This window comes from Lineus longissimus, chromosome 5 (genome assembly GCF_910592395.1).
Source record: "Lineus longissimus chromosome 5, tnLinLong1.2, whole genome shotgun sequence".
Classification (NCBI taxonomy): Eukaryota; Metazoa; Nemertea; class Pilidiophora; order Heteronemertea; family Lineidae; genus Lineus; species Lineus longissimus.
In genome coordinates this window covers 13,071,209-13,095,816 of record NC_088312.1, presented here as the reverse complement: position 1 = coordinate 13,095,816, position 24,608 = coordinate 13,071,209, and the positions used below count along the sequence as shown (strand labels likewise).

Genomic DNA, 24,608 nt, shown 5'->3' with positions numbered 1-24,608 from the left:
GGTATGTATTGACCAGATCACAAGAAGAACTTATTTGGACTATAATTTCTTTACCATGTGACCTTGCTAATGCTAGATAGCATTTGGTCAAGACACTTTACCATGAATGAATGACATTGGTTTTAAACTCGATGTTAGAATTCTAGAACTACATGTAGGCCCACTGGCGGCTTTTTCTCCAGACTTTGTTTCTGACCACTGGCTTTGTAGCGTAGCCAAGGTAGACTCCCTGAGCAGCCCATTTGGTAGGGTGAGAAGAACGATCGAGGCCGATCCACTGCGTCTGGAGTGTAATGTGGATTGCCAAGGAAGTGACAATGTGTGACATCGTTTGCGGGCATCCGATACCTCCAAAATTGACTGAGCAATCGCTTGAGCTATACCCGGGAGCTATATACATGTTTAATGTGTTGGTTGAATTGATTTTAAGATAGGACTTTTGGGCAAGACACTTGACTCACCATGGTAGAATACGTTTTGGAGGAGGTGGTAATGACGTCATTTACGACTCGTCGAGTTATGTAGTTCATTCAATGACCAACATGGCAGCACTTCGGACGTGGAGTTGTGTGAAATTTCTCCGTTCAAAATTACTTCGCCCTGTGTTTATTAGCGCAGGACAAGTTAGGATGAATATACAGAATGGTAGTACTAGTCTTACTGAATCCAACCAATCCTCACGATGGTTCTCATCTAGTCGGGTTTTGCAGAAAAAAGAGTTGTAAGTATCGACTTTTTGATACAATGTATTCGCTTTACACTACACTACAGATACACTACACCTCCTATGTACATGCATACAGAGTGTCCCAAAATTTGGCCAACGGGTTATTATTCGCAATGAATTTTTGGCTCAATTGCTGACAATGACATCCCTGACAAATTCCCCCCAAAATGTCATCACTACCAAAACGATAAAAGGTTACTATGAGTAGGCGCTATGGTTAACCTTTATCAACGCCTCACTTCGAAGCATTTGCCTGGTAAGGGATCCTGCAATTGAGCCGAATTTTTAAGTTACAGGTGCACCTTGCAGGGGTATCCGGTGGTTTCGCTACACGATCATTTCGCTACATGCCAGTTCGCTACATAGTTCGGTCGTTTCGCTACATGTTCGGTCGTATCGCTACATAGGCCTATGGTTATTTCATATTATGAATTAAATCTTTTTTTACCTTTTTATTGGTCATCCATTGTAGGACCAAATTCTTTTGTAGCCTATGTCTAATATCATGACATGTGAAATAATATTGGTAGTGCGAAGCAGAGCGTTGTTCTATTTCTCGACGACATCTTTTGTTTATATAAGGATTTTTTTGTTTATATAAGGAGTGTGGGGTAAAAATTTCCCCGTGTGATTCAGTCAACAACATAGTTGGGCCATAAATATAGTGCAGGACCTAAATATTGCTGGGATTATGTCTTTCGTGTGAGTGGGTGAACGACTCTCAACTTCCAGTCACCTGTGCACCTGTTCTTAATTTTAAAACCAACTAAGTTGGTGAGAAATCCCTCGTGTGTAGCGGGCTTTAAAATTGTTGCATTTTTCTTCATATTGACTTGAGGGATCATTTTGAGCTCTCTGGAAAATATTGTTTTGTTTTTGATAAAATTGCCTCACTACCTCCCCTGAAGTTTTTGGAAAAGTATGTTGCATAACACAAACAAACAAATTTCGCATCAGCAATATAAGCCGCACTTACACCACCTGAAAATGGACCACCAATCTTGGTTCGGAAACCAATGCCGCACCATCGAAAATCCACCAAGCGCTTACACCAGCACTGCAGCTAGTTATAAAATCCGGCTACAGATGGCGCGCAAACAATAAATTGCATGCACAGAAAGCGCCATTTCGAAAGCGCCGCCTGGAGCCGAACCATCTAACTAGCTAATTGCCGATCCATTTGCGCGTACACCACGACAAAGCCGAGCTTTTAACAAGCCGGGCGAATTTGGACCATCAAGCTTGGTGGGACAAATTCGCTCGGCAATTTGTATCGGCAATGGATTGCCGAACCAATTTGTCGCGGCAATGTGGTGGTGTAAGTGCAATTGGTCCACCAATATTTCGTGGTGTAAGCGCAGCTATTATGCCCCTTCATTTCCTGCGCCTCGTTTGCCAGTTTGGCATCCAAGTATTATGCATCATGTCATAACTATGGAATTCATATAATGAAACCTGAATGAAATCACTTTGTCCTCATAGGCTTGTAGCAACTCCATAGCAGATTCTTAATTAATTAGGAACTGTTAGGTCGAGCCTAAGGCCGAAGTTACATAGACCTCATTCGTTCATTTCCCAGGACTCATTTTCCCCTTTTGCTTTCTTTCCCCTGTGAATGCACGGCCTTGTGGCGTGCATTCACCGAGGAATGAAAGAAAAACCCGGAAAGTGACTCGTGGTAAATGAACGAATGAGGTCTATGTAACTTCGGCCTTAGAAGGCCCTTCTTGGGGCTGGTGTCGTTTCATTTTGGTAGACGTCACCTGTGTCAGAGCAAGTAAAAATGTCGTGTCTGCACTTATCACCCATCCTGAAAGGTAGATGACCAATTTTTTTCCAATCAAATGGCCAATGATTTGACAGTTGTCAGAGTGCTTGGGTTATAAAGGGACAAAATAGGCAGCAGCTAGGCAGGCAAGATAAAGTTACACAAAGTCGCCAATAGGGGTCTTACTGTATCAGTCACCTGGAGATGGCCAAATTAGCCCCTCTGCTCCTGCCTGTAGTCCCCCTTTAAAAAAAGAAATCATATCTTGAAAAAAAGTCTTACGAAACTGCATTCATGTTCAAAACGAAATCATACTAAACCGCATTTCATGTTCAAAACGAAAGATCTTCTGTGAGACACATAAATTACTTATTTCCATCTAAAACCGCGCATAAACAGGTGCACACAAGTCTCTTTTGGATGCATTTTGCAGTGGACCACCTTCCGCTCACTAACTTAGAACAGATGTCAGAGTCTGATTCAGGAACACCCTTAGACATTTGAGATTTTTGTGCTTACGAAGTGGCCTCTTCAGTGATGGCAGACAAATACAGCTATGGTTTTGCTAGGGTTATGTAGGCTACTAGTGAGATTGATTCAAGGTATTCACTAGGAACATTACAGAAGTAATTCCTGACAGTTCAGGTTGATTTTTTAACTCTTTCTGGGTTGATAAGATTCTTGAATTGACAGATTTTAGTAATCCATGGGTTAAGTCACATGACGACACAGGGGCAGATGACCGAGGGGGTGTTAGCCGCTTATAATCCATAATGGGGACCTTGAATCCACACCATGGTCGGCAGATGTTGTCCAGATTTGGTTTCCCGTCACCCATGTGCATCGAGGCCATCAAGCGGTAACTAAGGCATACTTACTTATTCGTAACTGGATACAAAATCATGAAATTTTGTTTGAACATCTGCGAGTTTGCCGACAGCTGCTGTGATTCAAAATTCGCAAAGGAGTATAGCTGCGCTTACACCACGAAATATTGGTGGACCAATTGCACGTACACCACCACATTGCCGCGACAAATTGGTTCGGCAATCCATTGCCGATACAAATTGCCGGGCGAATTTGTCCCATCAAGCTTGATGGTCCAAATTCGCCCGGCTTGTTAAAAGCTCGGCTTTGTTGGGGTGTACGCGCAAAGGTAGCTAGTTGGATGGTTCGGCTCCAGGCGGCATTTTCGAAATGGCGCTTTCTGCTTATTGTTTGCGCGCCATCTGTAGCCGGATTCTATAACTAGCTGCAGCGCTGGTGTACGCGCTTGGTGGATTTTCGATGGTGCGGCATTGATTCGCGAACCAAGATTGGTGGTCCATTTTCAGGTGGTGTACGTGCGGCTTATTTCAGAAAAAACTTTAAAATTCACTGTGAATTTTCAAATTTTTCTGAATTTAAATAAAGTGGGGGCCTGTGTCTCCGGTCTCGGTAACCGCTGAAACTACTGATTGCTGCGCATCACTAATCGACCAATCAGTGTCGATCGCATAGGAAAGTAGTACTTTAAGAAATCAATGTGTGGTCTCACTATCCAGTAGGGATGCTATCTGTGCAATCAGAATGTCGTTTCTCTGATATCATGAATTAAAGGTGTTTCTTGCGAACATTCTAATGGACTTTGAGCCTCATATGTTCACCGGCGTGGATTTGGGGATCCAATTAACCCGCTGAGCCGTGAAACGTGGTGGACACGTGAAATACTGAAATTAAGACAAAAACGACCCCAAAAACTTCAGACCCCCCAAACCCTGAAATTATCGTGGTCATGACCTGTCAAAAATTCTATGGATTTATGCCCTGGGTGTGGTCTTTCTGCCCTGCAAATATTAGGTTCGAGTGAGATATTGGGAAAAAGTTAAACGGCAGTTGATGTCTAAAGGAAAATGGCTTAAAATCTATTAGTGGTGTGTAGCCTAACCTTAATATCAGTCATTGACTTGGATGCACCTTAGTGACGTGTGATATAAGGAAAATGTTTTACCGGGACAAGTCAAGACCAGCACCCAACTGCAGAGAATCTGTTGCTAATTTAACCTCATCATCAAAATGTTCTTCATTTTGCAGGGTCAATATATATTTTCATAATCGAGATGGGAACAAAGTTGCGGCGAAAGCATCAGTTGGGGACAACTTACTAGATGTTATCATTGACAATGATATTGATATTGATGGATTTGGTAAGTATTCATGGGGAGATGTAAGATGCAAATGCCGCTAAAAGCCATTCCGAAAAAAGTTTGTAAATTATGGTGAACTGAAAATGACTCTACCCAAGATCTAAACGCTAAACCGTTTCTATCACCATTTCATACGCTAACTATTGGCCATCCCGTAATCTACTGGCATCGGCAGTACTTTCCTGAAATGGGGGTCGAGACACCATGTCCTTTGACCCCGTCGAGTGGTAGTGCTACATTCTAACAGAGAAATAAAGTCTACTGGCATCTCGGCCTCTACATTGCGACTTTTGTCATATACCAACTGCAGTAAATAAAATTCAACTGCTCGGTAGAAGGGAAACTACTGGCTATATCCCAGAACTATTGATAGTCTTGGAGTTGACTTGACTTTCAAAATGCCTTTGTATAAAATATCACCAAAATAATGGCCCTTCTAGAAAAATATCGACTGTCAGCACATGGCCTAAAAAATGGCTGCTGCAACGAAACTGTGATATTTATCAAGCAAACAGGGAATAAAAAATTACTGAAAAAAATGGTCTGCATTCTTTTTTTCTTATACCATTTCCACATTGGCCATGAAGAGAAGACAAAATATGGCGAATATTACAAAAATTTATTGTAAGTCGATAGAATATTCTCATCCTGTTGTTCTGCGGATTTCGCAGACCATACTTAATTACCATTGCACTTTTCTCGCCAGTTGCTCCTTAAAATAATTTTGCAATTTTCTCCTCTGCAGGTGCTTGTGAAGGAACCATGGCCTGCTCAACATGTCACCTTATCTTTAAGCAAGCAGATTACGATTCCATCCCAGATAAACCGACAGATGAGGAATTAGATATGTTAGATTTGGCTTATGGATTAACAGATAGGTAAGTTGATTAGGACTTATGTAAAATGTCAAAAGGTCTCATTTCTGGTTCCGGTAATCGATTTTTGATACCATTACTAAACATCCCGAATTTATTAGCTTTTCCTTTACTCATGCAACACCCCCCCCCTCGAAAAAAATGTTCAGTGACAAAGTTATATTTGAAATTGAAAACAGAGCAGTCTATTGTGTAGTGAATTGGGTGTGTATTGATTGGCAGCAGATGACTCCTTACAGGGGCATAATATATAATATTGTTAAAAGTTGCAAAAACCTTGGTGGTCAAGATGTTATGCAGATTGTGACAAATGATCAAACAGAAAAGAAAACAAAAAAAAATAAATTCTTTTGCCAAAGTGACAGCAACAGAGACCATGTGGTATTAAGAAAAGGGGAAGCTACTTATACTTGAGCTAAACTGGTGTATTGAAACAAGCAAATGCTTCTAATCTAAAAAGCAAAAAGTATATGAACATTCTGTTTTTACCTCTGTAACAAAGGTTTGATTTATTTTTTTCAGGTCACGGTTAGGATGTCAGGTTTATGTACGGAAAGACATGGAGGGTTGGGAGGTGACTGTACCCACATCTGTAGCAGATGCTCGTGAACCATGATGCTGGCTTTCTGTGATATGCCTTTAATGCTTATTTTAACAGTATTTATTCAGAGACAAATGACATTGCTAATGTTCTTGACTTTCCAAAAAAAATTAGATATACCGTACGTGTATATTGATCAGGGATAGCTATGTAGAAAGTAGAACAGACAAATTACAGAACATGTATATGGAAGGTGTTGCATGTGAGCTCATGGTTTTCTATGCTAAAATTCACAATCTTGTGAAAATCTGCTTTGCACCATTTCCATGATAGTGTTCATTTGTGTCTCATGTCGGCATCCTGGTATGTGTAACCAGTGGTCAATACACCCCCCGATATTTCAGACCCCTGGTGAAAAGGGTACGCTTTAGATGCATTGTAACGTTCAAGATAAAAGTGCCCACGCAGCGCCTCGCAGTCGCATGCATCCGATTCTCTGAATTTTTTATGTTGTAGCATGTTATCCAAATACGTTTTTGCTTGAGACTGCGTTGGTAGTGTTCAGGAAAAAAGTGCCCAATCCGAGCGTCGCAAGCAATAAGCATTAAATTCTCGGAATTTCATCAAAACAATGTGTTTGCTATTGCATTTGCACTACGAACTGCAATTGCCATTTAATTAACAATTATGTTATCTCCCCCCCCCCCCCCCACCGTTGCAGGTATAGTAAATTTTACAAAATACACTTAAGAGCAGTGTGTCTAACAGGGTAAAATAGGTATGGAATAATAAACTAAAGCATTGGAAATTGTAAACCTGATTGAACTTGTTTAACTCTTTCAGCCTGTCACATGGTTAGATCTGAAAACCAAGCGAATTTCTAAAAATCAGACTTTCAAAATCGGCATGCAATAGCACAGATTGCGACGCCATCTGATAACTACCAATCAAAACTACAATCGATTGGAAAGATTGTCAGTGCATTGTGATATGTTGATTGAGTCACCACAAGTGTATCTAAGGTGAAGGCATCATCTGACAGTGCTGATTTTGAAAAATCGTGAGTATACGGTCTGCGGCTGTGAAATCAAACCATGGCGGACCGTATATATACGGCTTGTGGGCTGAAAGAGTTAAAATATGATTTGTTGAATTTTTATATTCATGTACGAGTGTGTCAAGTAATCAAAACAGCTGCTCTTTGCAGTGGGTTTTATAGTTTTTTCTCAGGGTTTTGTTCATGACATTGAAGTGAAAAACACCTGAATCTCAGGATGCATGTCAGGGGCTAGAAAAACGCATATTGATAAGTTCACTGAATCGAGTGCATCTTGCCAGGCTTGCCAGTTGACCTATCGTACTCTGTGAACTCAATTAACCCCTTTGCTGTGGATGACGTGCATAGCACATCATGTACATAGTCCCATGTCGTTGAGGTGACGTGCATTGCACGTCATGCAATTCTAAAATATTTATTCACCAGCGCTTGCTCGCAACCTCTCTAGATACTCCAAAGGCACTTGGGGGGAATGATTTGTTTCATCTTATAGATGGCAACACTTTCGAATATTTTCGAGCATTCAGTTTCAAGTTAAATGCCTACGCCGTTCGTTAAAGATGTTGAATTTGTAATTGAATTTAAAAATGTCCAATTGCAGAAATACGTACTAAATATAAATTTGAACACTGCCATTGTGTAGACTGATATACAAATGCTATCAATACTAAGTTTAAACAATCTTGTATTTGTAATAACTGCACTACGGCATTGTTTATTAGCGGATTTCTATTTAACTGGAATGCTAGTAATTACGAACGGCGTACGCCTTTAACTCTAAAGTTTATTATTGGCCTCGACTGTCAGCACATGAAAAATGGCTGCCGCAGCGAAAGGGTCAAGCAAGATGAATGTTTTAATGTTGCCTTGCTGTTACCAATCACCACTCAAATGTAGTTGTATAAGATCTAGTTGCAAACTAGAACGTTTTACTGTTACCAATCACCATTCAAATGTAGTTGTATAAGATTTAGTTGCAACCCAGAACCTTATGCTGTAACCAATCACCATGCAGATGTAGTTGTGTAAGATTGCAACCCAGAACCTTTAGCTGTAGCCTTGCTGTTACCAATCACCATTCAGATGTAGTTGCACTACGGCATTGTGTATTAGCGGATTTCTATTTAACTGAAATGTTAGTAATTACGAACAGCGTATGCCTTTAACTCTAAAGTTTATTATTGGTCTCGACTGTCAGCACATGAAAAATGGCTGCCGCAGCGAAAGGGTCAAGCAAGATGAAACCTTTTAATGTTGCCTTGCTGTTACTAATCACCACTCAAATGTAGTTGTATAAGATCTAGTTGCAAACTAGAACGTTTTACTGTTACCAATCACCATTCAAATGTAGTTGTATAAGATTTAGTTGCAACCCAGAACCTTATGCTGTAACCAATCACCATGCAGATGTAGTTGTGTAAGATTGCAACCCAGAACCTTTAGCTGTAGCCTTGCTGTTACCAATCACCATTCAGATGTAGTTGTATAAGATTGCAACCCAGAACCTTTAGCTGTAGCCTTGCTGTTACCAATCACCATTCAGATGTCAAGATGTAGTTACCTGCTGGAACATTTTGCTGTAACCTTGCTGTTACCAATCACCATGCAGATGACAAGATGTAGTTTTGCTGTAGCCTTGCTGTTACCAATCACCATTCAGATGTCAAGATGTAGTTACCTGCTGGAACCTTTTGCTGTAACCTTGCTGTTACCAATCACCATGCAGATGACAAGATGTAGTTTTGCTGTAGCCTTGCTGTTACCAATCACCATTCAGATGTCAAGATGTAGTTACCTGCTGGAACCTTTTGCTATAACCTTGCTGTTACCAATCACCATGCAGATGACAAGATGTAGTTTTGCTGTAGCCTTGCTGTTACCAATCACCATTCAGATGTCAAGATGTAGTTACCTGCTGGAACCTTTTGCTGTAACCTTGCTGTTACCAATCACCATTCAGATGTCAAGATGTAGTTTTGCTGTAGCCTTGCTGTTACCAATCACCATTCAGATGTCAAGATGTAGTTACCTGCTGGAACCTTTTGCTGTAACCTTGCTGTTACCAATCACCATTCAGATGTCAAGATGTAGTTTTGCTGTAACCTTGCTGTTACCAATCACCATTCAGATGTCAAGATGTAGTTGCCAACTGCAACCTTTTGCTGTAGCCTTGATGTTTCCAATCACCATTCAGATGTCAAGATGTAGTTTTGCTGTAGCCTTGCTGTTACCAATCACCATTCGGATGTCAAGATGTAGTTGCCAACTACAACCTTTTGCTGTAGCCTTGCTGTTACCAATAACCATGCAGATGTAGTTGTATATGATTGCAACCCAGAACCTTTAGCTGTAGCCTTGCTGTTACCAATCACCATTCGGATGTCAAGATGTAGTTGCCTGCTGGAACCTTTTGCTGTAACCTTGCTGTTACCAATCACCATGCAGATGCAGTTGTATAAGATATAGTTGCCAGCTGGAACCTTTTACTGTTACCTTGCTGTTACCAATCACCATGCAGACGCAGTTGTACAGGTATAAGTAATATAATGCTGCTTTCAAACTGCAATCTCAAACCTTTCGAGGTTCATCCGGTTTGAGATGCCTTTAAAGTGGTATTAGACCTTAAAGGCCTATGCCGTTCGTTAAAAATTTTGAATTGTAATTGAATTTTAAAATGTCCAATTTCGAAAAAAAATACTAAATATAAATTTCAACATTGCCCTTGAGTAGACTATACAAAGTTTTAACAAATTTGTATTCACAATAACTGCACTGTGGCATTGTGTGTTAGTGGATTTCTATCTAACTGGACCACAAGTAATCACGAATGGCGTACCCCTTTAAACCAGTTCGACATGACAAACGATAGAAGATAGTTTACATGTAAGTAGAAAGATTTAATTCTCAGTAACTTGTTGTAATAAATGACGTGTGTTGATAAACGAGTGGATCTTAACTGGTACGTTTTATATCGGTCTTTCAAATCTGGAACGAAAAACATAAAAGAGTACATTGCACATGTTATGGATGATGGATATTGACGTATAATGAGGTTCTTCACTGACGTTACCTATTGTTTTGCAGTGCAATATTGGCCATCACACGTGGTCACGACGTGAAGGAAATGCATTGGCAGGTGGCCGTAAAAACGTCACACGAAGAACCTCTATAGCCCATGCTCCCTTGTAGTGTAAGCTTGATGATTAGAATTCAGTATCATTAGCCAAGACTTCCATATTCACCCATTCCCGGGACCCATTCGCAATGTTTGCTGATTCTGGATCCGCCGAACTGGAATAGGCCTAGGGCGAGTGTTCAGCCAGCCAACTCATGCAAGTTGTTAAAGATTACTTTCACATTCTACATAGTTTATCAAAGGGTGACTCCGAGTCTCATTGGAAGGTACTACTCCCAAAAAGAGCGGGATTTTATCTGTAAATCATAGACTTGTATCCTACGTGGCTCTTCTTGGTCACCGTTACTTACTATTCGGAATTGTTGATTATCAGTGGAGTGAGATACTCGGAATGGCGGACTCCAAAGCTGAAGGCAGGAGCAAGGCGATTGTTTATTCTCACCTGAAAAGGTATTTCAATTATCAAGTATGTTAGATAAAATGTTCCAAAATCTCATCGGTGTTGCTTGGTTGTTGAGGATGGAGTCAAGGCACGAGGAAATAGGATTCCAGGGCGCGGTATTTCAAAACAGGTCAAGACACTTAGTTAAATCAAAAATAAGTGATTTGTCCCGTTTTGAACTTCCCAGCAGCCGGCCGTAAATCATAAGTCGTTAAACTATACTGAGGGAGGTGTAATACAGGTGCTACAACTCCCTGCTATACCGCAGTCTACCAATCTTGATCATAATAGGAAATTTCAGATTGATAGAGTAGAGGGAACTACCGAGCGCAGTTCTTCAATCGCCAGAGTTAAGCTTACCAATTAGCATTAGGTATATCCTTTAGTAAATTTCATTTAGAACTGCAGCGTTAGGACTTAAAGGGACAACTTGGGCGTCGTAGTGTTACCTGGCCAGGAGGATAATGACCCTACTTGCCACTATGCGCCGCCACCAGTGGTACATCACGAATGCTGCGTTCAAATGATACAGTGTAAATGCACTGTGCATGCGCAAACGAAGCGTCGTCTCGGATTCAGCGGTTATGATTAGGCAACCATAACCGCTTGGTTTGGTGCAAAATGTGAAAGCTGTCAAAAAGCATTTAAAACCACATTTTTCGTTGTTTAATTTGAGATATTTTATAATAGAAATTGATACCTCACTGTCGGTATTGATTGTCTCACCAAACTCGCTCGGGTGGAGCTGAAAATGTTGGCCAAAACCTCGCCTCGACATCTCGGCGCTACCTTTTAGCTCCACCCTCGCGGTTTGGTGAGACAACCAATACCTCCTGTTCGGTATCTTAATCCATGTCCAGGCGCTTACAGATGGCTGATGGGTTTTCGTGTACCGAACATAAGCCCGGAAAAACTCTCGTGATCGAGAGTTTTTTTCCGACAACTAAAGCGAAAGTCACACGAAAAGAAAAAAGTGGCCAAATTGGTTTCAAGGTACCTTCTCGGGTGAGTGAGCTCCTGGCCCTGGTGTCCTTGTGTTATCTCCTGGCGTTGAGTCTTTTGCTGACAAGGTATACAATGGGGCACGTTGCTTGTAGATGTCGGGGTCTGTAATCTTGTAAGTCCCAGGACCTGGGGTCTAATGAGAATATCAAAACAATATTTAAACTTTCTGTCCTGATGTTGCTTCTAGAGATATTGCGCTATAGCTCATCTTTGGGTAAGATTACGTGTACAGAACTGAGCGTGTATTACTTAGTATAATCAACGTAAACTTGTTCGGCATTCTGGTTGTGACTGTGTCCTCAAAACACCGATTTGTGATCAATGGAATTTACACAACTATCACAATATCAACTCAATGGAATCTTACTCTTACTAATGTTGTTATAATAATTGTTTGGATCACAGGAGGGATAGAAATATCAAAGTAGAGGCCACACGGCCTAACATTACAAGCCACCGTGTGACTTGTTTGAGAAACTGATAAAGGGGCATCACTTTCAACACTGCCCACAACTTGGATTTTGAGAAAAGTGTTGAACCCACAAATTGGATTTGGAAAAAATTGTTGCACGACAAATTGGATATTTTAAATTTTGAGAAAAGTGTTGCAGGACGGGACCTCGGGGACAGGACAGAGTCGGTCACCTAATATGACTTCTGTTATGTTCCCAATAGAGAGGTTCTAATGCGACATTACGAGATAGGGTAACGTCACCCGCGCATTACCTTTCGTAAGTCCTCATGGAAGCTGCCTGTCTGGCTTCTCCCAGTGATCGAGTAACATGGCGCTTGTCTTTTACTGCTCGACACTGTCTTGCCAATCATTCCAGGCACGGTGTAGCAATTGGCAGCTGGAAAATAAACACCATTCCAAACCCTGATCTCGTGGGGGGGGGGACATATCTACGAAAGAATAATTGAATGCGACGAGGATAATATCCAAAGAAAATATCTCTTGTTCACTGGACGCTTTTATTCTCCGAGGTATTTTGAAGATCCTGGGTCTCGACAGAACCTACAATGGTTCGGTCACTCGAATAATTTTTGAGGACATTCACTTTTAAGCTTATTATACTTTACACGCAACGTACTGTATCCGAAATTTGATGTTTATATATTTCGAGTGGAAGTTGAACTATTTTGCGCTTACTAAAAGGAGACTTCTATGCAGTCCAATGCATCACCCTGATCGGCTCTTCTCGATGCTGCAGGACGAGGCCGTTCCACTGCGTCATTAGTTTAACTAAAATGACTCTAATAAATGTACTTTACCTGGTGTGTTAACCAGTGACCTCTTCTTAGATATGCCACCAAAGCTGTGTTCTGGGTGATGGTGATAGGCAGATGGGCCGCTCTTTTCTGGCGAGTACGTTCCTGGGCCGGGCACTTTGAAAGGTGCAGCAGACTGGGTTCTGTCATGAAGTGAATAGTGTGGGGAGCCATCCTTTCCACATCTGGTAATTCGGCTGTCCGGATAATAACATGGCCCAGGGCTGCAGTCGTCTGTGAATTTACCATGATGCTGACCGAACACGTACGTTGGTCCACGGTAGTATTTGCTTGATGGATCATGAGCGATTTGGCCAACCAGCCCGGGGAGTCCATAACATGGCCCGGGGGAGCGGTACATTGCTGCGATCGGGCCACGGACAGAGGTAGGGGGGTATCCAAGAACCATTTTGCTGTAGTACAATGATGTCGTTACTGAAAGAGACGAATACATTGATATGTATTGGGCCCTAGGCCTAGGAAATACGTGACCTTGAAAGGAACATCCGTCGAGATGGCAATCATCATCAATGACCTATGACGTTCTGAGACTATAGATCGATGCACAATGTCCATGTCTCGGTACTCATACACTCCGGACGCAATGGCCCGGCCTCGTGAGACCAAATGAGGATGACGCGATGGGCTGCCTAGGGAGTCCAGGTACTCATTGCTGCCAAGAAAAGACATTTCCTAAACAACCTAGCCGGGGGAGCCCAAAGACAGACATGGATTTCTCGAAAGAATTTGATAAGGTCAGCCATCGGAAGCTTGAAAAAGTTGGATAAGTAAATGGCATAAAGGTGACGACTGTAGCCTAACGCATAGATAGCGAGCTTTTTGTTTGATAGATAGCAGACCGTTGTCATCAAAGGAAAAAAATCATCATACGAGGCAGATGTGACATCAGGGTTCTATCCTGGTGCCGCGCCTTCTTCTTTTCTACATCAACTACATCTTCGAAAACCTTAAAACCACTGTCCGCTATTAGCAGACGAAACAGCCATCCTGCACACACGCACCCGTTGTCGACAATCCTTTTCACCGAGTTTGACAAAGACTCTATTTTTATCAAACACAGTCACAGATTTATGCGCACTCTCACTCCACCAGCAAAGTATTTTCCTTTGAATTCATCTAGTGGTGTACCCCGAAGAAGAAGAATGTGAGTTGACAGAAATGCCCAATATTGGCAAGGGCTGGCCTTTGATGAATCATCTTGACACGCAATGTTTTGAGATAGCTAAATCACTCTCGATAGTGGTGACGCAAACGATTGAGAGTGAGGATGTTGATGAATACAGTCACCCGTACGTTAACGAGCCTGGGTTGTCATCCCGTCCGTCCCCGGCGCGGCGTCCGTCAGGTTTTCCCATCAAAATATCAACGCTATTAAAATCGAACCCTATTATTGTGATAAATCACTTTTACCTGATAAAATTCCGATGAAATTTTACAAATATTCCCCTGGATTTGCCGTCGGCGTTGTCACGTCAAAGTGTCGTCGCGGTTGCTACCGACTTATGACGTCATCCAATGCACTCGTTTCCATGGCCATCGACGTCATTCTACGGCAAGAAAGAGTGACGTTATCAACGTCACATTCTGCAGCGCGGTGCGAGAACCAACATGAGTCGGTCTCCCCCCTACAACAAGAACTCAATATATGATACAACAGGATGCGGCTGCGAAAACTTGCGCCTCAGCTCCGCCCACCACTCAGTCAGCCTCTCTTATCGCATGCGGAGTTTCCAGTTACTGAAACAACCTATATGTCTTCAATAAAACGTGGTTTTATGGCTGATAAACTAAGTTTATTTGAAAGAAATATAGGTTTTTTAAATAACCTATATTTTCTCCTAATAACCCAGGTTGTTTGAAAGAATATAAATTTATCTGTAAAAAACTCGATCTTTCCTCTTAAAGTTTTTTTCCATAAACCTATATGATAAAAATAATGGTTTTTCAACACAGAACCTGTATTTATCAACTAAAATGTAAGATTTTGCACCGAAATGTCAATTTATTCAATAAAACTTGGTTTATTAGGAGAAAATATAGGTTGTTTTAAAAAAACCTACATTTCTTTCAAATAAACTTAGTTTATCAGCCACAAAACCAAGTTTTATTGAAGAAATATAGGTTGTTTGAATAACTGGACACTCCGCTTGTCATACACTCTGACTTCCGGACCCATCCACAGGTGAAATGATTGTGTGCGTCCAGTCCTTTATAGGCGCGCACTCCTGAGTGCTGTACACTGGGTTGGGTGACAGTACAAGGAGGCAATGCCTGGCGTTCATTGCTAAAATCTGACTTTGTTCACGCAATAGGGATCAACTCCATTAATGTGTTCAACTTATATTTGTATAATCGTTTCTGTTTTCAGGTCGTAAATTTCTTTGATATTCGCTCTCTTCGTCCGGTGTATCAATGGCGGCCGGTGGAAACATGTGTCGTCTTTGCAAAGGGTCTATAGCACATAGCGTTTGTCTAGAAGCGCGGGATATAGCTGTTGCGGGGTATAGCTGTTGCGGGGTATAGCTGCGCTAGGCTATTGTATTCGCAAATTCTCTTTAGCGTCACTAGTATAGCAAGCTGTCTTATATTGCGGGCGGAATAGATTTGCGGCAACAAAAGACTCGTCTGATTTTTTCTCAAACGAGTTTTAGAGGGGTTTAGTGCACTCCTTACACCCCTCAATTTCACCGTTCACAAGAAAAGGGGGGGGGTCTCCACTGGTTGCCGATATCAACGCATACGAGCGTCGTCATCACGACTCCGAAGAAAAAGTCAGGTTCAATTACTTTCACTACCAAAAGAAACGACACAAATTTGTGTTTTTATTACTGTACTTTCTATATTTCATATTTGCTGTATACATATCGGGTGGCCAAGGAAAAACGTGGCTCAATATAAGTTGAATATTCCGAAGATCTTACCAGATGCAGCAAAAGCCGAGACTTTATAGCGGTCCGTTGCAAATTCGAAGAGTCTGCATTAAATATTGCTGTAGACAGGATCACGGGACCAAGGGTTCCCAAAATATTGAAAGCTTATGAGAGCAAGTTAGTAATATCAAATACCTTTTATTTTATTTTAAAAGCAGTTATCGAGTAAGCAGCCATTTCCCAAATTATCCACGAAATAAACGGACAAATGACCACAAATCACCCTTTCTCAAAAACCAAGCAATTTATATGAAATAAATCTGAAGAGACAAAACTGCATACAAATACAGCTAGGCTATGAACAATGATAATAAGACCTGTAGTGATCGATTTCAAGGAGAAAATCGACGGAAAACACAAATTCAGTGACAGAAATAAGAATCACATTGTGAACCAATATACCTCAATACAAGTACATGAGTCCAAAAAAAACATCACTAACTAGCAAGATTAGCCATTTGTGACTGATATACATTGTATTAGTTTGCTCCAATATGATGAGAAATTTTTTATATCGTTCTCATTTTCACAATTTCTCTTGGATTGTTTTGGAGTCTATTATAGTTATTTAGCTTGCAGTTAGGAGGCGCTGAAGAGCTGTGATCTCGTCGGTCCAAATAACCGGGACCACTTTTAACCGAGTTATGACAGGTGTCCCTCGTTCTTACGTAAGTATGCTGGGTGTCGGCTATTGGGCAACGGCTGGAAGTAAGAGTTTCAGATTAGTAACAATTTGATCGTCATAGATGTACGGAAATATATAATGTACAACCACACATACTCTAGTACAGTAGAAGCATTTTATCACCTTGGCTTGCATGAAAAACGCGTTATATGCTGAACATTTCACTTTTCACACTGCGCGGCGGATAGGGTAGAATTTGGACTACGCCAAACAAGAGCAAGGCAGGCCTCCCGAAATGGTTTTTTTTTAGTGCGGTTCGGCTCTCCAAACAAAACAAAACCTCTGCCTGTTCGGTGAGCGCCTTGCAAGATAATTCTAGACAAAATAATTACCTCCGAAACAGGCGCCGTCATGGAGTGTTATGTCTCTGATGGCGACAAGACCATTTCGATCAGCATGTCTAACACCATCAAACACGATCTGAAATAATGCCGGCAAAACTGGTTTCATAAAACAAGGTCAATGGACAATTCATATACAAAATATCTCGCAAGAAGAATATTTTCTGAAAAATCTTACAAAGGGGTGCGCCGTTCGGGTTTATACTGGTGGTCAGGAAAATCGAAATGCAAAGATACACGATGTCACAGTGCAGTTATCATGCATACAAATTTGCAGAAAATTGGTTTCATTTGTATATCTGAGTACACACACAACGGCAATATTGAAATTTATATTCAGTGTACCTATTTACGCAATAAGAAATTTTCGAATACAATTACAAATTTCAAATTCTTATTGGACGGCGTGTGATAGGCCTTAAAGAGTGTTAGTGATCAGTTGTGCACCTGTATGTATAAACAAAGGTGGCAAAACTCAGATATCATGAAATCATACGACTCGCAATCATGCGGCAGTATTTTGTGGTTTATTTTTTGTCTTACCAGGCGCGACTTTCAGTTGAGTACTAAAAGACGCCGTCATTTACTCGGTTGACGACGTCACCCGGGCGGCTTGCATCAAATTACGAATTTTTCAATTTACGGTTTGTGATTATTATGGTATCAAACTACAAAACGTCGAAACTGTCAGTTCCGCGTTTGACGCCAAGCGCTCCCGAAATCCGGCGTGCATTCAATGAATAAGTAGTGCACGTGCTTACACAGAAGCTACATACATATAGATATTTTTTATAATTACATTGTAGCGTCCTTTTCTGACCGGAAGAGTTGCATTTTTCCAATCTTTCCCACTGCCAGCGACTGCCGACCAGAGTGGCGCTTCGATGGCGCCACCTATCTTCAAGGCCACTGTCAGGATCCTGTCTGCTGATGGTTTGATGCGGTATTCGAACTCGAGACATTTCGCATCATTTGCATTGATCGCAAGAGTGAAAAGCCTGCGTTGTTTGGGTTTTGGACATTCACATAGTTCTGATCCTGGCTCTCCTGCAGCGTGATGAAGATGCAAATATACGAAAAAGGAATCTTTGTTATGAAAAAAAAACATGGCCGATCACCCATGCCACCAACAAAATCCGCCTATTTTTGTTTCAAGTTTGCAGCTGTTGCGCTCGCTTCGAGGTTGCTGTTGCCATTTAGTAGATGACCAGCACAATCAGTATGGGTCACAGATGCTCCGTTGCATAAGGGCACCGGTGGTCAGATTTTACACTTTTCTGAATGTTCTGGAAGCGTCAAATTGGTCGGTCCTGACGTAGTTGGCATGTCATCTACCACTGGGCATGCGCAGCAGTGAATACTTTAAGGGACTTCCCAGTTGCGCATTCTGATGCAGACTTCGATCCTAAACCCAATCTGTTAACACGCTCTGTGTTCATACAGATTCATATTTTCCAAAATCGAAAGCCTATCTCTGACATTTTCCAAAACCTCGATTTAAGTTAAATGTAGTTAACATTCCTAAGTATATCCTATTGATGTAGCGACAATACATTTCTCAGAAATATACTCAACATTTAATCATATAAAATAATTCTATTTTCGCCTAATGAATCCATTTTCACTTGAAGTGTATACCCGGCGGTGTGAGACAAGACCACTAATGAATATTCATAGGTTGGAGGGTCGAGGCCTATCAATTAGACGAGTGCATGTTTTTTACTCTCAAGTACATATTTGGAGAGGTATTGAAAAAATATTAGCTGTGGCAAGTCTACAGATATAAAGAAATTATTTGATGAAAAAATTAATTTCGAATTTTGCTAATTGGGTAATAGGGGGCGTGTTTTGAGTTTTTTCTGCCAGTTGGCTGAAAACAGTGGAAATATCAAAGTCTGTCTAATTTGTCGATTATAAAAAAATTTCCGTGGTCAATCACCAATTTCCATCGCACCAGTTACTCGCAAGACTAACCCGTATATCATATCCGAATTTCAGTTTCACTACTTGACGCGTTCTTTGATGCGTCGCGGTCAAACATTGACAATTTAACTGCTAAAAGGCTTAAAAATCAATTGTGGTCTTGTCTCGTGTCTGCAGAGAATGCCTCGCTTTCGAGTTGTGCACTGGGGATAAGGTATGTTCAGTAGAAGAACTTAATGCACATCACGAACAATCTCGAGTGCTCGGCTTCGACCTTACTCGCAGCTCTAAGACGAGTTGCACTAAAACGCTGATAATCAGTTATTTTATATGGTTTACATGAATAAAGAAGGAAATAGATATATGAGACTGCAACCACTGCACTCGGGCATGCCGATCTACCGGCGTTGTGCGTATCCTCAGGATACTTGGATTAACTGTCACCGCCAGTAAGTTTGCATGCACTCGGGACACTTACCCGCCACAGATGGTGTTGGTGTGTACAGGGCCAGGACAACCAGCAATAGAGGAACCAACGTATTCATCGTGTACCTCCAAATGTCTCTGCTAGGATTATCTTGTATGAAAAATAAAAACAAAAAAATCATGGTCACAATGGATGACACGCATTCTAAACCTTATGGTCTGATAATCCATTTAGATGTGGCCGAGTTATATCCCATGAATGTTTTAAATCTCAATAAGATACCAAAATAGTATCGCAAAGCGAGCATAACCCCTCAGCCTATTAAGGTTGAAGGTGAGATAATGGTGAAGTTGGCTTAGTGGAATGGCTGGAATGGTTCTCCTCGAAATTGACGGAAACCAATTTCAAACACGCCGCCCTGGTGGCCATATTGATAATCGGAACAAGCCCGTTTTCGAAAGGAACCTTCCTCTAGTCACCCCCAATGTACATACCAAAAATTGAATTGATTGTCAAAGCCGTTCTCCTAGAAATCGACGGAAACCAAGTAGCAGACGCCCGCCCGGACGGAGGGCGCAGGTGACGACAATGCCCCTCTAGCCCATTTGGGCTGAGGGGTAAAAACCTTGGTGGTTGCGATAGATCTAACGGGGATAAGGTCAATTTCTGTTGTTTCATAATGTTATTGTCATATCATTTCTATATCTGACGGCCAAAATCCGCGGCAGCGTCACAATGTTTCCGTCGCTATGTTTGATCTATAGGTGGTGATGACCTATTTTACTTTCTGTTTCTGAAATACCCCGATCACACGGGCGCTACATTACAAATATTTAGAAATAAAAGTTGTGGAGCTTTTGAAAAGCCACGGCCAACACCAGCCAGGGCTTTTTCAGCTGAAAAAAACCCTTCAAGAGTTTTTTTCGAAATCTCAGCATCCATTAAGGTAATTTTCGTTTTTCCGTAAAACTTCTACGGTGTGCATATTTGTGTTGGCGTTTTATTTCCGCGAATAAACTACAACGTAGTTAGGTATTTTTTCCGAAATTTTCACGAAATTCTATTTTTTGAAGTTTTTAAGATTCGCCGCTATAATAAAACGGTTCGAAACCTTTTCGGTCAAACAGTACAGGTAATCGCAATGCTACTCACCGATAATGATAATCACTGACTTCACAAATTTTGAGGATTCTGGAAATTCAAACTCGATTCCAGCTTCTACGAAATCAAACAAGCAAGTGTCCCCGAGCGGATATAGCTGTGCAACATCGGGCAAGGTTTCATAATATGCGCTCGGCCTGCTGTGATATACTGGTCGCCAGCCGTTCTAGTTATGTATCACTGATCTGTGGGAGAGGCGCAGTGCAAATACTCGATTTTTTTGCCTCAAATCATAGTTAACCGTTTGGCGGTAGGGTGAAGGGGCTGTATGCAGCTGTGCAAAATCAAGAACATAAGAACCCTGGGGAAGGTTTCATAATATGCGCTCCTGCTGTGATATTATGTATTGGCTGACCGAATCGAAACTCTGAAAGCGTTATCAATGCCTATCAGAGAGATAGGCCAAACCCAATAGGTAATATCCCCGAATAGACTCCGATAGCTACAGGCGCTGTTAAGCCTGGTCTACACTAGCAAACATTCGCCAACAATTGTTGGCCAACATTCGCCAACATCATGTTGGCGAATGTTTGGGGACCCGTCCACACTATCAAACACAGGCAAACATTGCCAAACAAAAGTTTGGCTAAGTTTGGCCGTGTTTGGCATGAATTTGAGGGCAATTTGGAGGGAAAATCAGTCATTTCTCTCCATTTTTCTTTAAAACAATGGAGAACCAGAGGAAGAAAGCATGCATAGGTGCTTCAGCAGCAATTCTTTCAGTTGTGATTAACCCCCGTCGCCGCCGCAACTGACAAAAGCCATGCTTGTGGAAAAAGCATGCATGGGACCTATCACTGCCTCCTTCAAGAGTTAAGGGCCTCAGACCCCAAAAGCTTTTCGTATTCCGAAATTAAATGTTCAATTTCTTGAAATTGCCATTCTCTATCTTTCATTGAGGCTGCCAATTTGTCCCAGTAGCTCCATCACCATCACATGATCCAAATCTGTTCCCTGATTGGCTGCTGATTGCCCAACACCAACCAACATGTTTTTCAGAAGGCCTAAAGCCTGGTCTACACTAGCAAACATTCGCCAACAATTGTTGGCCAACATGAGCCAACATCATGTTGGCGAATGTTTGGGGACCCGTCCACACTACAAACACAGGCAAACATTGCCAAACAAGTTTGACAAAGTTTGGCCGTGTTTGGCATGAATTTGAGGGCAATTTGGAGGGAAAATCAGTCATTTCTCTTCATTTTTTCTTTAAAACAATGGAGAACCACAGGAAGAAAGCATGCCTCGGTGCTTCAGCAGCAATTCTTTCAGTTGTGATTAACCCCCGTCGCCGCCGCAACTGACAAAAGCCATACTTGTGGAAAAAGCATGCATGGGGCCTATCACTGCCTCCTTCAAGAGTTAATGGCCTCAGACTTCAAAAGCCTCAAGAATTTCCTGCGGATGGATGAAGCTTTTCGTATTCCGAAATAAAGTGTTCAATTTCTTGAAATTGCCATTCTCTATCTTTCATTGAGACTGCCATTTTGTCCCAGTAGCTCCATCACATGATCCAAATCTGTTCCCTGATTGGCTGCTGATTGCCCAACACCAACCAACATGTTGTTCAGAAGTAGCATGGCCTAACATAGGCAACAAGGCCCAACACGATGTTGGCCAACAATTGTTGGTTCATGTTTGCTAGTGTAGACGTAGGCACACCGAATAGAAACTTTGTTAGGTTATCAGTGACGACATATATAGGCATCTTCAACATACTTTTTTACCTTCGTGTACTGATCTCTCAGGGGGCCGAATGTGGATATCTAAAAAGTGTGATTTCTCGCTTATTAATGACTTGTTTTCGATACAACTTTTGTGGTAGGTACTCATAGCAAGGATACATCATATATCATACGGGTTTTTAATTTGACGTACTTTTCCAGGTCACAGAGGTCAAACGACAAAAATTGGCTGTTAGAGTGTAACTTTGGCACGTTTCTTAACGACTGAAGCTATGAACCTGAAACTGGGTATACATGGCCGTATAGGTCAGATAACCTCAGACAACACATTCCAGTCCATTCTGATTCTGATTCTCAACTTGGCCAGCCTGGGGGCCAAATATGAAAACTTTAAGAATTGTGATTATTGCTTTTTAACTACATGTACTTGCCCAATTGCCACCAGTCTGATGAACCAGTCTGGGACCAGCTAACCACCATACAGTATTACTTGCACATGGTTTTTGATTTTACCTCATAAAACTTCCATTTGGTTACATACTGTAGCACTTTCTGTAACTAGCATGAATTAATTGTCTACTAAATATACTTACGGTGAGCACAATGGCCCCTGGCCGTTTCATTATTGCTTGTCGTGGGTGGGACAACAGGCCATATTTTGCTCCCGTGTCAGAATACCTTAAGGGTTGGCTATAGGCACCGCCATTTTCGCTAGAGCTTGAAATCTTGGAGCAACTAGAACTCATTCAAAATGCAGTTGATACCAATTTTAAGACTGGGATGCAGTTCCCTGGAAAACAAAGAACTTCATTCCATCCTTGAAATTTGAATTCACTTCATTTTGAAGACGTTCTAATTGCTGCAAGATTTCACGTTCTAACGAAAATGGTGGTGTCTATAGCCAACCCTTAATCCATTTGTCCAGGTTTCTGCTATGTTGAAAGGTTGGACACCGCCCCACCCACTGCAGTACCAATTCTTTTATTTCCCTGTATCTCCCGTTTTCGCGTATGACCAATTTTTAAACGCTCCCTAATCCCTCTTTCATATTCATTTTGGGCAATTTATTATGGAAACATTACTTGGAAACCTCACGCAGTGGGACGTTTTTGCCTTCTGGAATATGCGCTCGGCCTGCTGTGATATACTGGTCGCCAGCCGTTCTAGTTATGTATCACTGATCTGTGGGAGAGGCGCAGTGCAAATACTCGATTTTTTTGCCTCAAATCATAGTTAACCGTTTGGCGGTAGGGTGAAGGGGCTGCATGCAGCTGTGCAAAATCAAGAACATAAGAACCCTGGGGAAGGTTTCATAATATGCGCTCCTGCTGTGATATTATGTATTGGCTGACCGAATCGAAACTCTGAAAGCGTTATCAATGCCTATCAGAGAGATAGGCCAAACCCAATAGGTAATATCCCCGAATAGACTCCGATAGCTACAGGCGCTGTTAAGCCTGGTCTACACTAGCAAACATTCGCCAACAATTGTTGGCCAACATTCGCCAACATCATGTTGGCGAATGTTTGGAGACCCGTCCACACTATCAAACACAGGCAAACATTGCCAAACAAAAGTTTGGCTAAGTTTGGCCGTGTTTGGCATGAATTTGAGGGCAATTTGGAGGGAAAATCAGTCATTTCTCTCAATTTTTCTTTAAAACAATGGAGAACCAGAGGAAGAAAGCATGCATAGGTGCTTCAGCAGCAATTCTTTCAGTTGTGATTAACCCCCGTCGCCGCCGCAACTGACAAAAGCCATGCTTGTGGAAAAAGCATGCATGGGACCTATCACTGCCTCCTTCAAGAGTTAAGGGCCTCAGACCCCAAAAGCTTTTCGTATTCCGAAATTAAATGTTCAATTTCTTGAAATTGCCATTCTCTATCTTTCATTGAGGCTGCCAATTTGTCCCAGTAGCTCCATCACCATCACATGATCCAAATCTGTTCCCTGATTGGCTGCTGATTGCCCAACACCAACCAACATGTTTTTCAGAAGGCCTAAAGCCTGGTCTACACTAGCAAATATTCGCCAACAATTGTTGGCCAACATGAGCCAACATCATGTTGGCGAATGTTTGGGGACCCGTCCACACTATCAAACACAGGCAAACATTGCCAAACAAGTTTGACAAAGTTTGGCCGTGTTTGGCATGAATTTGAGGGCAATTTGGAGGGAAAATCAGTCATTTCTCTTCATTTTTTCTTTAAAACAATGGAGAACCACAGGAAGAAAGCATGCCTCGGTGCTTCAGCAGCAATTCTTTCAGTTGTGATTAACCCCCGTCGCCGCCGCAACTGACAAAAGCCATACTTGTGGAAAAAGCATGCATGGGGCCTATCACTGCCTCCTTCAAGAGTTAATGGCCTCAGACTTCAAAAGCCTCAAGAATTTCCTGCGGATGGATGAAGCTTTTCGTATTCCGAAA

The 24,608-nt window shown here is 41.7% G+C and overlaps 3 protein-coding genes across 3 annotated transcripts; 1 reads left to right on the top strand and 2 right to left on the bottom strand.

The window, feature by feature from the left end:
* The first annotated feature begins 551 nt into the window (after positions 1 to 551).
* LOC135488415 (adrenodoxin-like protein 2, mitochondrial) lies at positions 552 to 10,096 on the top strand. The gene is made up of 4 exons (XM_064773020.1): positions 552 to 721; positions 4,569 to 4,681; positions 5,427 to 5,559; positions 6,079 to 10,096. Exons 1-4 carry the CDS (start codon positions 630 to 632, stop codon positions 6,170 to 6,172), a joined length of 432 nt encoding a protein of 143 aa, XP_064629090.1. The 5' UTR covers positions 552 to 629; the 3' UTR covers positions 6,173 to 10,096.
* A 543-nt stretch (positions 10,097 to 10,639) lies between these two features.
* LOC135488770 (ciliary microtubule associated protein 1A-like) lies at positions 10,640 to 13,415 on the bottom strand. The gene is made up of 4 exons (XM_064773566.1): positions 13,010 to 13,415; positions 12,464 to 12,588; positions 11,730 to 11,870; positions 10,640 to 10,732 (listed from the first exon to the last, which is right to left on the bottom strand). Exons 1-4 carry the CDS (start codon positions 13,413 to 13,415, stop codon positions 10,640 to 10,642), a joined length of 765 nt encoding a protein of 254 aa, XP_064629636.1.
* Positions 13,416 to 15,868: 2,453 nt separating this feature from the next.
* LOC135488705 (MAM and LDL-receptor class A domain-containing protein 1-like) lies at positions 15,869 to 20,578 on the bottom strand. The gene is made up of 5 exons (XM_064773412.1): positions 20,486 to 20,578; positions 19,385 to 19,483; positions 17,783 to 18,030; positions 16,975 to 17,062; positions 15,869 to 16,659 (listed from the first exon to the last, which is right to left on the bottom strand). The coding sequence occupies exons 2-5, from the start codon at positions 19,449 to 19,451 to the stop codon at positions 16,646 to 16,648; spliced, it is 417 nt and encodes a 138-aa protein (XP_064629482.1). The 5' UTR covers positions 19,452 to 19,483; positions 20,486 to 20,578; the 3' UTR covers positions 15,869 to 16,645.
* Positions 20,579 to 24,608: the final 4,030 nt, after the last annotated feature.